This window comes from Lissotriton vulgaris, chromosome 11 (assembly GCF_964263255.1).
Source record: "Lissotriton vulgaris chromosome 11, aLisVul1.2, whole genome shotgun sequence".
Classification (NCBI taxonomy): domain Eukaryota; kingdom Metazoa; phylum Chordata; class Amphibia; order Caudata; family Salamandridae; genus Lissotriton; species Lissotriton vulgaris.
In genome coordinates, this window is record NC_141699.1 from 1,030,034,009 (window position 1) to 1,030,048,946 (window position 14,938).

The following is a 14,938-nucleotide window of genomic DNA, read 5'->3' on the forward strand; positions in this document are numbered from 1 at the left end:
CGGTCACATCCTAATTACACAGGAGGGAACTCCGCAGGCCATGCGGAGGTTCCCTCCTACTCTATGGTGGCTGACGGACTCAGGCCCGTCCGCCATCATAATCGGCCCCTTATTTTGTGCTTTAAAGGCCGAATTGTGTGCATTTTTGCAAAAGAGAGTATCTGATCATTCTTTTGGCCATCTAATATTTTCTACTATTCAATGTTCCACTCTGCTCTGCTTTGACTCTATGGATCTGATCAATTTTAACCGATGCAAACTCTAAGGAACCTATTCATGAGCGAAGATGCATCACTCTTGCACCATGCAAGGTGGTGCAAGAGTGACGTAAGTCCTAAATGAGATTTATGAAGCCACGCAAGACCACTTTGCATGGCCCGAGTGGCTTCATAGATTTGGAGTAAGGCAACACAGCGAAATCGCTGCATTGCTTTACTGTGCTCTGGGAAGGAGTTCCATGGGCGTTGTGTGTGTGTTCTGATGCAACTCCCACAGTTTTTGATGCATTCCCAGATGTACCAGAACTGGTAAACCTGGAAATGCACGAAAAAGATTTGCCTTCCCTGGAAAGGCGTAACAAGGATACATATCTTTATTTCTCTTCGTTACTTCCTCTGTCCATGTGTGGGGCAATTAAAAGAACACATAAAAAGAGGAATATGCCTCTCTGGATTGTTTTTGTGTAGGAAGGTATACCTTCCTGCACAAAAACATTCCTGCATGCTACGCGGACACCCTTGCACCATGGTGCAAGGGTGCCAGCGTTGGCGCTACGCTGCCAAAAGGGCACCAGCACAGCGGAAAAGGCAGGAATACACCATATTGCCTTAAATACAGCACATTCTTGCCCTTTTCCTGTTGAACAATGCAGAACAGCAAGGTGACTTACAGTGATGCACTGCATGACAAATTGTAAATAGGCCCCTGAGTAAACTCTGTAAGTAAAGGTGCTGCACAAAACAATTCTCATGTTTCGAACCTTCTACCTGCTAATTAATTAATTATCCATTGTATATCAGAAAAATACTGGTTGGGCTGTCTTGGGCCTCATACATTTATGAGAAATTACTTCCTTCACATGACACCTATTTCAAGAGGTCCTATCTTAAATGAGGAGATTGCTCTGAGCCTTCTCTTTGATTTCAATCATAGGCGTTGTGATGCCCGGATGCATTTTGGGAAAGGCATTTACTACTGCATACATTAGAGGGCTGATTCACAAAGGTAAACTTACACATTTGTATAAGTTTACTTTATTTTTGGTATTCACAAACTACAAGTTTAATTTTACGAATCGTAATCTTACGACTGCAGAGACTCCACACTAGTGGCATAGACTCTCGGCATGAAAAGATAGTTTGTCCTATCTTTTGTGGGCAGAGTCCCCAAATGCGGCATCTCAGAAGTCAAAAATTGCTATTAGCAAAATTAAACTCATAGGGGTAGATTTACAAGCCCCTTGCGTCACTTTTGTGCCACTGTTGCATCATTTTTTGGCGCAGCAGTGGCCTAAACAATGCACCTAGTTCGGGACCATTTACGTGATGCATCTAGGGAGATGCGTCCCTTTGTACAGCCCGGCACCACATTATATCTGCATCAGGTATAATGTATGCAGGGTGGGCATTCCCACACAGTAAAGCCTTGTAGAAGTGAACCAGTGAAATCTGCAAGATTTCACTGTGCCACATCTAGGACGCCACTGCATCAAAACCTTACACCTACATGGAGCAGGCGTAAAGAGTCACGCAACACAATAAGTATAGGCCTCCCCATGCATTGCTGGAGTTGCGTCGTGCTTGGAACACGACTCCAGCAATGCGTGACTTTTGCGTCAACAGATGCGTCAGAATTTCTGACACATATGTCAATCCTTGCGCCATGGTGCACCGTATTTGCGGGGCATCTATGGTGGTGCAAGGATTTCCCATGGAGGAGCAGGGAAACTGACGCAGCTCTACAGATGCATCAGATTCTTGTAAATCTGCAGCGTAGTTTGTGAATACCAAAAAAATGGTGAACTTACACAAAAGTGTAAGCTTACCTTTGTGAATCAGGACCATGGGTTTTGGTTAAGTTTTCTAAACTAGTGGAAAAACAGTGACTGTTTGATCAACTGAACATTGGCTATTTTGGGTTTCAGGCATCAAAGGTATCTGAAGCAGAAGGGCCCTTAACCTAGTCACCTACCTCCTTACCAATGACTGAAATTATTTGGGGAGCTGATTTTCGATAGAATCCTACTGGTTAGACTGAGCGTAGACTGAGCCATACAGTTTCTGTCGCTATGTCAAAACAACAAGGTTTAACATAAATATTAAGAAATAAAAAGCTTTGGAAACCAACACCATGAGGCCAGGAGCATTGCATAGAAACTCTTTGAGAACTTCACTGGAAGAACAAGTTTATGTATTAGATTTCCTTCTCCAGAGCCTGGTTAGGAGGATCAGCAACACTTCAGAGTCAGGGGCACTAAAGACTGTTGAGAAGTGAAACCAGGTTTAACTCTACAAGTAACAAGTTACTCTACACTGCGGCCACAGAAGCAGCCGAAATCCTTCTGCCCACTGTGGGCCGTGACAACCTTATTTAACCTAGCTCACACATGGATGTGCAAAGAAATATTTAGTGCCTTGGGTCCCGATTCACAAAGGTGATTTACGATTTTGAGTAAGTTCAGCACCACTCATGGCCAACCTCTTGTACTGCACACCTTCCCATAAAAAATAATGGAGATGGAGGCAGGGGCGGCCTTAGGCATGTGCAAGCTGTGCACCTGCACAGGGTTGCCAAACCCCAGGTGCCACCACGCCAATATATATCTTTAATATATTAATCCTCTGAGGATGGATACATATTTGCGTGGCGGCCCCTGGCAGGGATTTGGCGGCCTCTGGCTCTGTTCCACTTCCAAATACCCTGACCCCCCCTCTTCAGTGGCCTCCGCGCCTGCATTCCTCTGGGGGCCCCCTACCTACGCTCCCTGCCCAGGGCCACCATGAGCCTAGAGCCGCCCCTGATGGAGGTAGGAGCTTACTACAAAGGTGTCAGTTACTAAAAAAGTGTACATAAATAAATAAGCGCAGATTATAAATACCAAAATTTTGTACACTTACAAAAGTGCAGTAGGAGAAAAGCACGTTGTAGTAAGTGTTGCAGTCTTACTGTAGTACTCAGTGGCGGCCGGCACAGGTAAGCGTGGTAAGGCGGGCGGGGTGAGGTAGGGGGGAAGCCGACAGACGACAGAATAGGTATTATTTAATTATACCTATTCTGTCATCAGTCAACTTGCTCCCCTCCCACCATTCCCCGTCACACCGAGTTTACCTGTGCCGGCCGCCGCTGGTAGTACTACAAAGTGCAGCTTGTGAATCATGTGCTTTGTTTTTTTATGGGGCTGGGGCCGGTACACCATTTTTTATTCACCCTGACTCAATTCTGAATCTGAATTGTCAGCATGTTTTTCTATGAACTGCAAATATAACTAAGGGGGTGATTAAGATGGCGGACAGACTTAAGTCCGTCCGCCATCGTCCCAGGGTTTGGAACCGCCCACCTAAATGGCAGCGGTCCCGCACAGCATATTACAATGCGGCCGCCGGAAGGCAATATTAACATTGCGTGGGTGCTTCTGGCTGCAGCACCCGCCGCAACTGCAGGGGACACCTGCACAAGGGGGGCCCGCAATGGGCCCCCAAAGTGCATCCCTGCCAGCCTTTCAATGGCGGTTGAACCGCCATTGACAATCTGGAGGGGATGCAGCATCCCCTCCACCGCCACCATTTTGTGGATGTGGGGTGGGTCTGACAGGCAATCATAACGATTGTCTCTGTCGGACTTGTGGAGGACGGTCTTTCCGCCCGCCAGCCAAACCGCCCGCCATCCTGATATGGCGGGTGGAAAAAGATCTTACGATGGCGTACTCACCCCCTAAGTATTAATCCCCTTCAAGGCAGCGGATGTACCATTAAGCATCGCACTTCCTGAAAAATATATTGCTAGCAAGACCAGAACAAAATATCAGTTTACACCATTTTTTTGATCAATATCTGCAAAATTACTATCTATGTTTCACACTCTTGAGAACTCTGTAAATGAAACAACTCTTCTCACTGCATCGCTAGGCAGCTCGAGGTGTGCAATGCACATTTTACCACCTGATGAGGATGAAAGACTGGCCCAGAAGGATTGGAACCTGTGAAGGATGTATTGCTGCACTGCTCGTTCATCTATCTACAGAGATCCTTTTAATTACAACATTAGCAGCATTTGTCAAAGGAGCGATGCTATCAAGATCCACATTGAAACCAACAGACTGATTCAGGACATGAAGCAATGTGATTATATACGTTAGTCATTAATTTGTGCACACCTAAGTGTGACCAATGTGCACAAAAAGTGATACTTCTGCTCACAAATCCCAGATCACAAAATCCCAATGCGCATATTTTTGGGCCCGATGTAGGTAAATCTACATTTACCACTTCATAAATACCGAATCATACCGAATCGGTATTTATGAAGTGGTAAATTAGAGGGGGGGAGATGTAGGTATTTCAGATTCGGTAAATACCGAATCTGTAAGATCCGGTATTTACCGATAATGTAAATACCGATTCGGTATCCCCCATTGCTTCCTATGGGCCTTGAAGCCAATTACCGATTCGGTAATTACCGATTTGTGCAAGGGTGCAGGGGGTGTCACTTTGACACCCTCTAGCACCCCCAAAACAGGCATGTGAGCCATGTGGCACACAGACATGCCCTAAGGGCATGTCTGTCTGTCACATGGCATAGGTGTGCATGCACACATGTGCATGCACACGTGGATTCGGTATTTTAACACCCAATTGGAATGGGTGTTAAAATACCGAATCTGAAGGGCCTGTGGGACAGAAAGTAGTCCCACCTACATTACAAATTTAAAAATCGGTAAAACTACCGATTCGGTATTTTTGCAATTCGGTAATTTTACCGAATCGGTAAAATACCGAATCAGACAAAAAAAGGTCCCCTACATCTCTGTAGGCCAAATACCGGTCGGAAACGGCCGAAATCGGCCGTTTCCGACCGGTATTTGGTACCTACATCGGGCCCTAAATGCCGATTGTACTGAAGGCCACAGAAAATCCGCCGTATACTTCGCAACGGTATGTTGGAGCCAGCAGGGTCTATACAGGCTGTGCAATAGGAATCTAGTGAACACTCACAAACGTTCTAAGCCTTGACACTTATTTGCACGTCCGTCCTGCCCTTCTAGACCTGCAGCTAAATAAATTGCAAGAGGTTGGTGCAGTGTGTTCTTACCGCCCCATGTGTTTTTGATGAGCCTGTGGGAATATACTTCTTCATATATGGAAGAGTATTTTCTATGTGAAGGAATGAAAAGGAATTGTTTATTTATTTTTTATTTTTTTGTATAGCGGGAACTCGACTCGAAAGTACTGGAGCGCTTTACATGAGCACCAGTTACATTAGACAAGGACACATTCATTTGTGGTAGGCACGGGGGGATATTAAGCGATTTGCCCAGAATCACAGGATGCTGAGGCTCGAACCTGGTTCCCCAACTCCAACGTCGGCAGCTCTGGCCTGTACGCCACCCCCTCTCCAAGTTTAGGGCACGTACCCATTTCCCCCTACTAACTCCACGCTTCCGGACAGGTCATAAGGAAAGGAACCCCCCTCACTCTCTTACCACGGGTTGGCTGTGAGCGTCGGCCACGCGGTACAGGCTGAGGATGTAACCTTCGTCTCGGTCTTTGTTTATCTCGTCAAGGGCCAGGCCCGCCTGGACTTCGGTGGCGTTGCAGTCTTCCGGCACCAGAGGCTGAGGGCTGAGGGCGCTGCCGAGGGACAGCAGCGTGAAGCACAGCGCTGCGGTAATCTGCTTCATCTTCGTAGCGCCCTCGACAGGGCCGGACCCCCGGGAGCCAGTCAGTGCTAGAGCAGGCAGCAGGCTTGAAAACAAAGCGACGAAGAAAGCTAAAGCCTGGCTCTCCCCTTCTGATTTTATAACTCCTGACCCTCTGCAACTTTTAGGGTAATGATTAAAAAATGGTGTTTACCGGCGGTCACTGATCACTGATTTGTGCAATAGTCAACTTAAGACCCGCCGGTCTCTCACTGCTATCAACGTGACCATCAACATACAGGGCAGACACACAAAGGCCTGTAAGGTATGTAAAAGAGTACACCAGTAGTACACTGCTTTTTCGTTCGGCTCCAAAACATCTAAAACGGGAATAAAATAGGAAGAATAGGATAGGGAACATATATAATGTATACATATAGAAAGGACTGTGCCTATGTTGCACTTTTATTAATAAGGAATTGGACTTGTCCAGTCGATTCACAACAGCATGTAAGATTACCAAATAATACTCCTATATTGCTACTTCCAGTACTCATAAATGTTTTTGTGACTCAGCCACAAAATCTTAGCCATATATTACAAGTTTCTAGTTGAATCTGGATTGCAACTTTCACCATTGGGTTTTTCTCTGGATCTTTTTTCCCAGTGCCTAAACTATCGGAGTGAGACTGAAAAAAGAACCGATAATGTGGGAAAAGTCTGCCGATTTCAGTGTGAGTTCAGACATTTTTGAAGTTATTCCCCTAGCCAAGTTCCAATGGTCAATGGCGGCTGGTGACATTTCAAAGTGGTGGATGTAAAAGTTGGGGATTAGGTTTACTTTGGAAGCAAGTGAGGTGAGCGACCCTGACCAATGTGAAAGGGTTTTTGAATAGGGGTTCAACCTCTACAAAGTTTTCAGAAAAAGAGTGGTTAAAAGGTTTATTTTAAAGCAAGTTTAAGAAAGCAAGAAGGTTTATAAGTAACTAGCTTACCCGTTGCGCGTTGCTGCGATCTCAGAAGCAAGAAAATTCAAGGAAACTTGTTATGATAACATTCAATTTACATTGTGTCGTTTTTATTGAAACTTATTCATTTTACTATGGAAAACATTTTAAAGTGTTGTTTTAATTCTGTTTATTTATTAGAGTGCTTGTGGATACACGTTATTTTTTGTTTTTCCGTCTGGTGCGTACACAAATAAATCAGAAGGTTTTCCGACACGTGAGCTGGCCACATACAGTTGTCGATGTGAGAAGCACGGATTCTCCAAATCTAGTCCACACACTTGCAGCAATTGTCCTTGTGCTTTATGGTTGATGGTCATTGCAAAAGCGAGTCGCACAGGAAACTGTACACATTCAGTTTTTGAAATATTATGAGGGCCCTGGGGGGCCGATATTTACATTTTTTCTTTTTTGCCAGAAACCTTCGCAGGAGTGTACTCAACAACGTTTAACAATTTAAATTTTTTTTGAAATTATTTTAATTTTTTTGCCAGAAACCCTCGCAGGAGTGTACTCAACAACTTCCCTAAGTTTCATGCCGATCGGATGAGTGTTGTAGTAATGCATAAAGGACAAACAGACAGACATACATTCGTTTTTATATATATAGACAGACATACATTCGCTTTTATATAAACCCACGGTTAGAGCCCATTATATGACAATTACCTGCATAGCCATTCAACCGTACCTTGCCTTAGTTAATATTCCGTTTCACAGGTGGCTTCTGGTTAAATTTCGATTTAACCAGATTTATTTGGTACTCTGTGATAGTCAGGGTTGGTTTAAGCCTGAGGACGCACCTGTATGCAAATGTGATAACTTTTCCATTCAAGATAATATGCACCTTATGTTGTTCTGCCCCTTTTATAATGTCCCGAGACAGAAGTATTTGGTACCTTTATTGAAAGAGAAAGCTTTTATACAGGCAAAACCAGCGCTCCTGTACTTACAAATGCTAGAATCGCCCTTGGTGATGTTCAGTGTGGCAAATTACCTCGTTGCTGCTGTTAGGATTAGGAAGAGGAAATTACAAGTCTAACATTGGGGTCTGTGATGAATGTTGGTATGCTTTGCCTTTTTTCACATGATGATTTTTTTAAACCTGACATTTTAACTGTTTTTATACTTGATACTGATACTGTATTGTATGAAATTTTTTATATGTATCTGGACTGTTTTTTAATTGTTTGTAGCATGCTTTTATGATTTTTAACAAAATCGAATAAAGTGGTTTTTGACTTGAAAAAAAAATATATATAGATTGTGAACGTGCAGGCTTGAAATATTTGCACACATTATAAACAACAATATATGTTATGCTATCTGTAAATACCAGTCGTTATGGCACCACACTTTAGTAATATCTTTGGGACAGTGTGCCCCAATATGTACTACACCAGCTCCATATGCTTTCACACACTGACCAATTTCCTGATGAGTGGGTGTAGCTCACTTGCAACACTTGTTCTTTGTGCTACCTTTGGATTTTTCACAATCCCTTTGCTTTCAAACATTAAAACATTGATGTCAACACCCCAACCTTGATAATTGTTCCAGTACCACTGAAGTCTCCATTTCATGCCAGATTGACAGACCCAGGAGCGTAGTAGCTCAAGGGGGTGTTTGGGGTGTTACATCCCCTATTCAATGTATTCTCTAATAAGTAGTTTGGTCCAGGTGCTTTCAGTCGGGTATGGTGAGGTGTCTGCCGGATTTCACCTGGGATTTTACATACACAGAGAAAAGAACACACACTCTCATCTCTGTTTTGCAGATCTTAAAACATGTTGGTTATTTTACAGAATAGTAAGTTTTAAGTACCCCTAACAATACCCACTCATTTCCCTTTCCCCTGCCCCTCAGGCCACAATCATGCCATGCATCTCATATAATTTAATATGATATGCCATCGTGATTGTTGCAAATCTGAAGCTCACCCCATCCCCCAATTTTAAAGGGCAAAGCTAGCCCCCTGGATAGACCCAATGCACTTCCATTCCAGGCCCCAGAGTGCTGGTGGTAAGTGCTGCAGTTTCCAGCAGCACCCTAAACCCCAGAATGGAAGCTGCAGCCCTGCTAATTCAGTGGTCACAGGAGCAGGGTGCACATCAAAGGCAAGGCAGGGATTTATTTCTCCAAGATGAATTATTACAGTAATTAGTATTAGCACACAAGTTCCAATAATTATTTCCACCACCACATGTCAAAATGCAAGCCACAGTGATCCAGTTACTAGTGTCACTGTGTGAGCTCATCATGCACAGGTGCAAAGTGGCCCGGTGTCAGGTGTGACACCTTCAGCGCCAGCAGCACGTTGCCTCTTGAACTTTTACTCTGGTTTTTACTCTGAAAACATTGACTCGAACTTCTGAGGATGCAAAGTGCCACTGACTTAAAAGCCAGGCATTACTGGAGGATTCCAAGAGACCTGGGGCCTTATTTATGAAGGCCTTGCGTCAGTTTTGCGCCGCCGGTGCGTCACTTTTTGTGACGCACCAGCGGTGTAAAAAATGAACCTCGTTGCGCCATATTTAAAAAGTGACGCATCTAGGTAGATGCGTCACTTTTTAAACCCCTGCGCCACATTATACCTGCGTCAGGTATAATGTATGCAGAGGGGGCGTTCCCCCGCAAAAAGCCTCGTAATAGTGACGCAGTGAAATCTATGTCACTTTTAGGACGCTGTTGCGTCAAAATCTTGCGCCTGCCTCACAGCAGGCGTAAGAATGATGCAAGCCCTTTCACATGGGGCTTTCCCCATGTGAAAGGACGCATTGCTGGAGTTGCGTCACTTTTGTGACACACTCCAGCAATGCGTCACTTTTGCGCTTACTGATACGTCAGAAATACTGACATATCTGTAACTCCTTGCAACATGATGCGTCATACATTAAATATGACGCATCAGGAATGTCGTAAGGAGTGCGCAGTGAAAAGTGACGCATCGCTGTTTTCACGCAGCGATGCGTCACTTTTCATAAATGAGGCCCCAGAGGTTTTTGCAAATGTGACGAAAACTCCACTATTCAACAGTGGAATCCACTCCCCTAAACAATTCTTTTGTAACTTAGGCCCTGATTCTGATTTGGCGCAGCAGAGCCGGCGCAACACCGCCTCCTTGGCGCCAAACCTATGAAAGACCGCCCAAGGACCACCAACCATACTACGATTTGGAAATGCACAACTCGTAATATGGTCAGCATTTCTTTGCAATTCTCATGGCACTGTGTTGTGTTGCTTACTTATTGTACTGTTCCTTTAATCATACACATTCTAGTTATGTCATTACTGAATGTGGAATGTTATACATGTCATGTTGATGTGCATCCTTTGTAAAGGACAGTTATTCCTTGATGCTGATCTTGCTGGATTACTTGTACTGTGCTCTTCGATTGAATAAAGGATCTACCTTAATTTCCTTGAATTTATCTTCATTTCACTGGCGACGGGATTCGAAGAGCAGAACCTACGTGGGATACTTACTTAAACCTGATTTTGATATTTTTTTTTATCTCAAATGGACTAGAAAGGACGTTAAAGAACTCTGACATTTACCTAGCTTGGTAAATATACCAATTATTTTATTGAATATTTACTTTTGGATTAACCGTAGGGTGCTTGAGCATATTTGAACTCTTTCTTAGCGCTGTTCATTTTGAAATTGCAAGCGTTTTAAATATCGAGCTTATATCGAGCATATTCAAAGGATTTACATTAACTCTTGCGCTGTTGGATTTTAACCTTGAATTCGAGTGGAATTGAAATGTTGGCGTGACTAATTGAAGTTTAAGAAACGAAGCGCTTTACCGTTTATGTTGCCATTAGCGCGTCACAGCTCGCACCACAGCTCGCTACACGGCTCGCACCATATTCAAAGGTAAATACATTATAGACTCCTCGTAACTACTGACAGTTTCACCTTTTTGGTTCCATCTTCCAAACTCGACGCTCTGACTTCCGCCTTGAATTGTGGGTAATTGTGTGTGACGTAACACGTTTTGGTGGCCATTTTAGTTAAACCTGAAGTTAAGAGGAAAGTTACGGAGACCTTCGTGAAAGACTCGGAGAAAAAGTTAAACGATCGAAAGGAGGTTTTGCATATTTCCTTCATCAGCGCGTTACCATCAACGGTGATTCGCACACCATCTCCACTTTCATCAGCGCATTACCATCAACGGTGATTCGCACACCTTTCTCTATTTTCTCTATATAATTATTTTTTTTATGGTATTCAGTACAGTGATGATTTAAATTTAGTGTGTTGCACTATTTAACCTCTATAAGTACATTATAGGTTTAGTTACTTGCACTAGCACTCTTACTGATAATATTTAAAGTACTTAATCCAGCATTACTTAACTTAACATTTTGACTTTAAATTATTGTGGTATTAGGTTTTCTAATTTACAATGACTCAACCTAATTACAACATTAGCCCTCCTCAGGCATTCTGGGTTTCTGGTAATGAACCACCACTTAAGTGGTTGGAATGGAAGCCTTATTTCTGTAACTATATAGATACATTAGATGAGGATGGAAAAATGTCTCATGCTCAAAAAAAGAGACTTCTTCTTCATTCTTTAGGTCCTGTTGGACTAAAGGTATATGAAACTATGACTAAACCCTCTTTTCCAGGTGATTTGAATGTTTATATGTTAGCGCTTTTACATTTAGACACTTACTTTGCTCCTAAAGTGTGTATTGGCGTAACAAGATTCAATTTTTTTTCAAGGAAACAGACTAAAGATGAAAACATTGACCATTTTCTTGCTGACCTTAAAAAATTATCATTAGACTGTAAATTTGGTGTACTACAAGAAGAATTAATTAGAGACCAAATTGTTATGCATTCTTACAATGCTTCTATACAGGATAGTTTATGGATTAATGGAGATTCTCCTCTAGATGATATTCTTGCTATTGCACGCAAAGCAGAAATGTCTGGCAGGTGCGCTAACGTGATAAAAAATGATAACAGTGCACTGACTAATGAAGTGGTTGGCAAGGTGAATGCTACTGATAAAAAGAGGTTTAGCTATAACTCAAAACAATCTTTTGGTTCTAACAACAAATCGTTTCCTAAATTTTCAAATTTCAAATTTATTTATTATGTTTTGGCTCTCAAAGAGGGCCACATAAAAATATACAATACACAACAACAAGTACACAGAAAATCCAAAAGTTTGAGGAACAAGATTCAATCCACAATAGATATACACCGGCAAATTAATCTACCAAGGCCGGACAGACAAGATATCTCCAGTTACATATTAATAAATAGCTAAAAATCCTTTAAAAAAGTTAAAAATATAAGAACAGAACATTTCGTTCGGAGGGCAATAAAGTGCATGAAGAAAGTCCTTTAAAGTGACAATGCTAAGGCGGAGACAAATTACTTTTAGCCATCGATTGCGCAAATTACGTAGCATGGGACAAATCAATAGTACATGCATACAGTCCTGGGTGTTCAGTTTACATAAATTGCACAAAGCAGAAGTGCCATGCCATTTGGATAACAGTAGATTTAGTGGAATTAAATCATAGCGTAACAAAAACCAAAATCTACGTATACCATGCAGTAGATTCCATAGGGCATAGGGTTGTGGCTGCTTCAACCTATAGGAAGAAATGAGAGGTTCCACGTTCCTTTTGTCACCAACTGACTTTATATCAGAAAGGAAACAAAACTCCCACGAAGCCTCCTTAAGGACATGTTTTAACTGTGAGGGAGAGTAGGAAAACAGAACACTTTCATCAAGTTTAAGTAGCGTTACAGCCCTTCTAAAGTTACTTACGAGTTTAGAGAACTCTTTAAAGTTGCCCAGTAGTTCATTTTTGAGGAGGACTCGCAGGGTTCCTACTCCCGCTCTAGCCAAACTGGCCACCCATCTTATTAGGGCACATAGACCCTGAACCCAGGTACTCCTGAGTCCAAAGTCAAGCCTACAAGCGGCTAGTGGGCAAGCATTGTTTAGAGTAGAGAGGGATCTTAAGAGTTTCCCCTCAATCTTATGGCAAAAGTCCCAGTTTTTCACCTCTATTAATTCAATACCATACAAGATAGTTGCGGGGATTTTTGCTCTAAAAACTTCTAGAAGACTGGAAAAATGCCTTTTCCCCGTTGCCTGGTATAGGGACTTTAAACCATTGCCATGGGCAAGAGCTTTGCGAGAGCAGTGCTCTATATGGAGCTTCTCACTCATATTGGCCGAAAATATTTTTCCCAAGAAAGTATAGGAGGTTACGACCTCCAATCTATGCCCCCCAATAGCCCAACCGAAATTTGTGGAGCGGCACTTCTTCTTACCAGCTATACACATCACTTTACTTTTGGTAATGTTAATCTTCATGTGATGATCACCAGCAAAAGCATGGAGAGCCTGTAGCCGATTTGCAAGACCGATTGGAGTCAAGTCAAGAATAAGAACATCATCGGCATACATCAGGCAGGATATTGGAGTCCCTCCTACCATCGGGGCAATCCCCTCACTGGCAGACACGGCAGCAGGGAGGTCAACCGTATATAAGGAGAACAAAAGGGGAGCCAATAAGCAGCCTTGTTTAAGGCCATTCCGAGATGGTATTTTGGCAGAAAGCCCCCTTTCGCCCCCCATTAAGACCCTGCACCAGGTCTCAGTATGCAGAGACCGAACCAGTTCCAACAGGAGGGTAGGGACACCAAGCGTCGCCAATTTTCTCCACAGCGTTCCACGATCTACTTTATCGAACGCTGTGGAGAAATCAATAAAGGCGGCATACACCACTCCTCCTCTCACCTGGACATATTTATCTGTGATCACCTGAAGGGCGGTGAGATTATCTAGCGTACCATGATCCCTACGGAAACCGGTCTGTTCAAACGGCAGAATATTGCCTTCCTCGACCCAATCAGAAAGGGAACTAAGAAGGCATTTCGCAAAGACCTTTCCGATGGCGTCGAGGAGCGCAATCAGGCGGTAATTACTAGGGCTATCCCTTGTACCCTTCTTAAAGATGGGGACCAAAATACTTCCTCTCCAGGAAGCAGGAACAATTTTGGAGAGATGGCACGCCTTAAACAAGGGGTACAAGATTTTACTCCATCTTAAGGGATCTTGTTTAAGGACCGTCATAGGGAGTTCGTCCGGCCCCATGGCCCCAGAGGGCCGCATATTTTTTATAGCCATCTCGATTTCTTTCTCTGAGGGGTGGAATACAAGGTCTTCAGGTGCAGCATATATGGAGTTATCAATACCTGTAGTCCCGTTCCCTGCGTAGAGCTCTCGGATATGAGAGGACCATACCTCTTCTGATATAGGAATGGGGGTGGGACTATGACGCGTACCACACCCCTTCCCAATTATTGCCCAAAAGTCTTTAATATTACCATGTACAGCAGATTCCCTCAGATTAATCCAAACTTTGTCCTCCCTTTCCTTTTTAATTTTTTGCTTGAGTCTGCTTCTCTTTTTAACCTAGCAATTTCTTTCCCACGTTCCAGGACTCTGTCTAAATACTGTTCGCGAACTAGTTTATTTATTTCCCTATTCAGAGTACGCAATTTATTAGGGACCACTTCTCCTTTCCTAGGGGGAACAGTTTGTTTTGCGTACAATAAAATCTTTCGCATGAATTCTTCAAAATAAAGTAATTCGCTGCCATTCCACTCATTTATTACCATTAGGGTATCGGCCAAAAGGTCCTGCACCCCATTAATAGCGGCAGAGTTCCAGAAGCACCTTCCAGAAGAGGCATGGAAGGTAGCCTCGTTGCCATTAAGCGACCAAGACACAGTATTCAAAGGATTTAAAGACATTGTTAAAAACAATATACTATGATCGCTGAGTGACGTAGGTATAATCTTAAGGTCCTGAATATGGGGAAACAGACCATAGTCTGCAATAGCATAGTCCAAAATAGACGACCCAAAGGGGGATTTATGAGTATAATTAGCGGGGACGTCGGATGGAAATCTTCCATTTAAAATAATACCATCACCAGTCGCTAATTCTTTTAACAAGATCTTCCCTCTTTTGTTTGTCACCAGGTTCTCAGGAAAAAGCGTCTGGGGAATAAAGTGTACCTCTTCCTTAAC

General features: G+C 43.1%; 1 protein-coding gene across 2 annotated transcripts in view; it reads right to left on the reverse strand.

Annotated features, from left to right (window-relative positions):
- Window positions 1-14,938, reverse strand: part of LOC147684011 (fetuin-B-like) — a 130,822-nt gene that overhangs the window by 26,682 nt on the left and 89,202 nt on the right. Inside the window, exon 1 of one of the 2 annotated variants that reach the window (XM_086944353.1) lies at window positions 5,699-6,018. The exons of the other annotated variant lie outside the window; for it this stretch is intronic. Within the exon in view, the coding sequence (XP_086800479.1) occupies window positions 5,699-5,896 (198 nt within the window). The 5' untranslated portion in view covers window positions 5,897-6,018. Of the gene's footprint in view, window positions 1-5,698; window positions 6,019-14,938 lie in introns of those variants that run through there. 2 annotated transcript variants of the gene reach the window in all.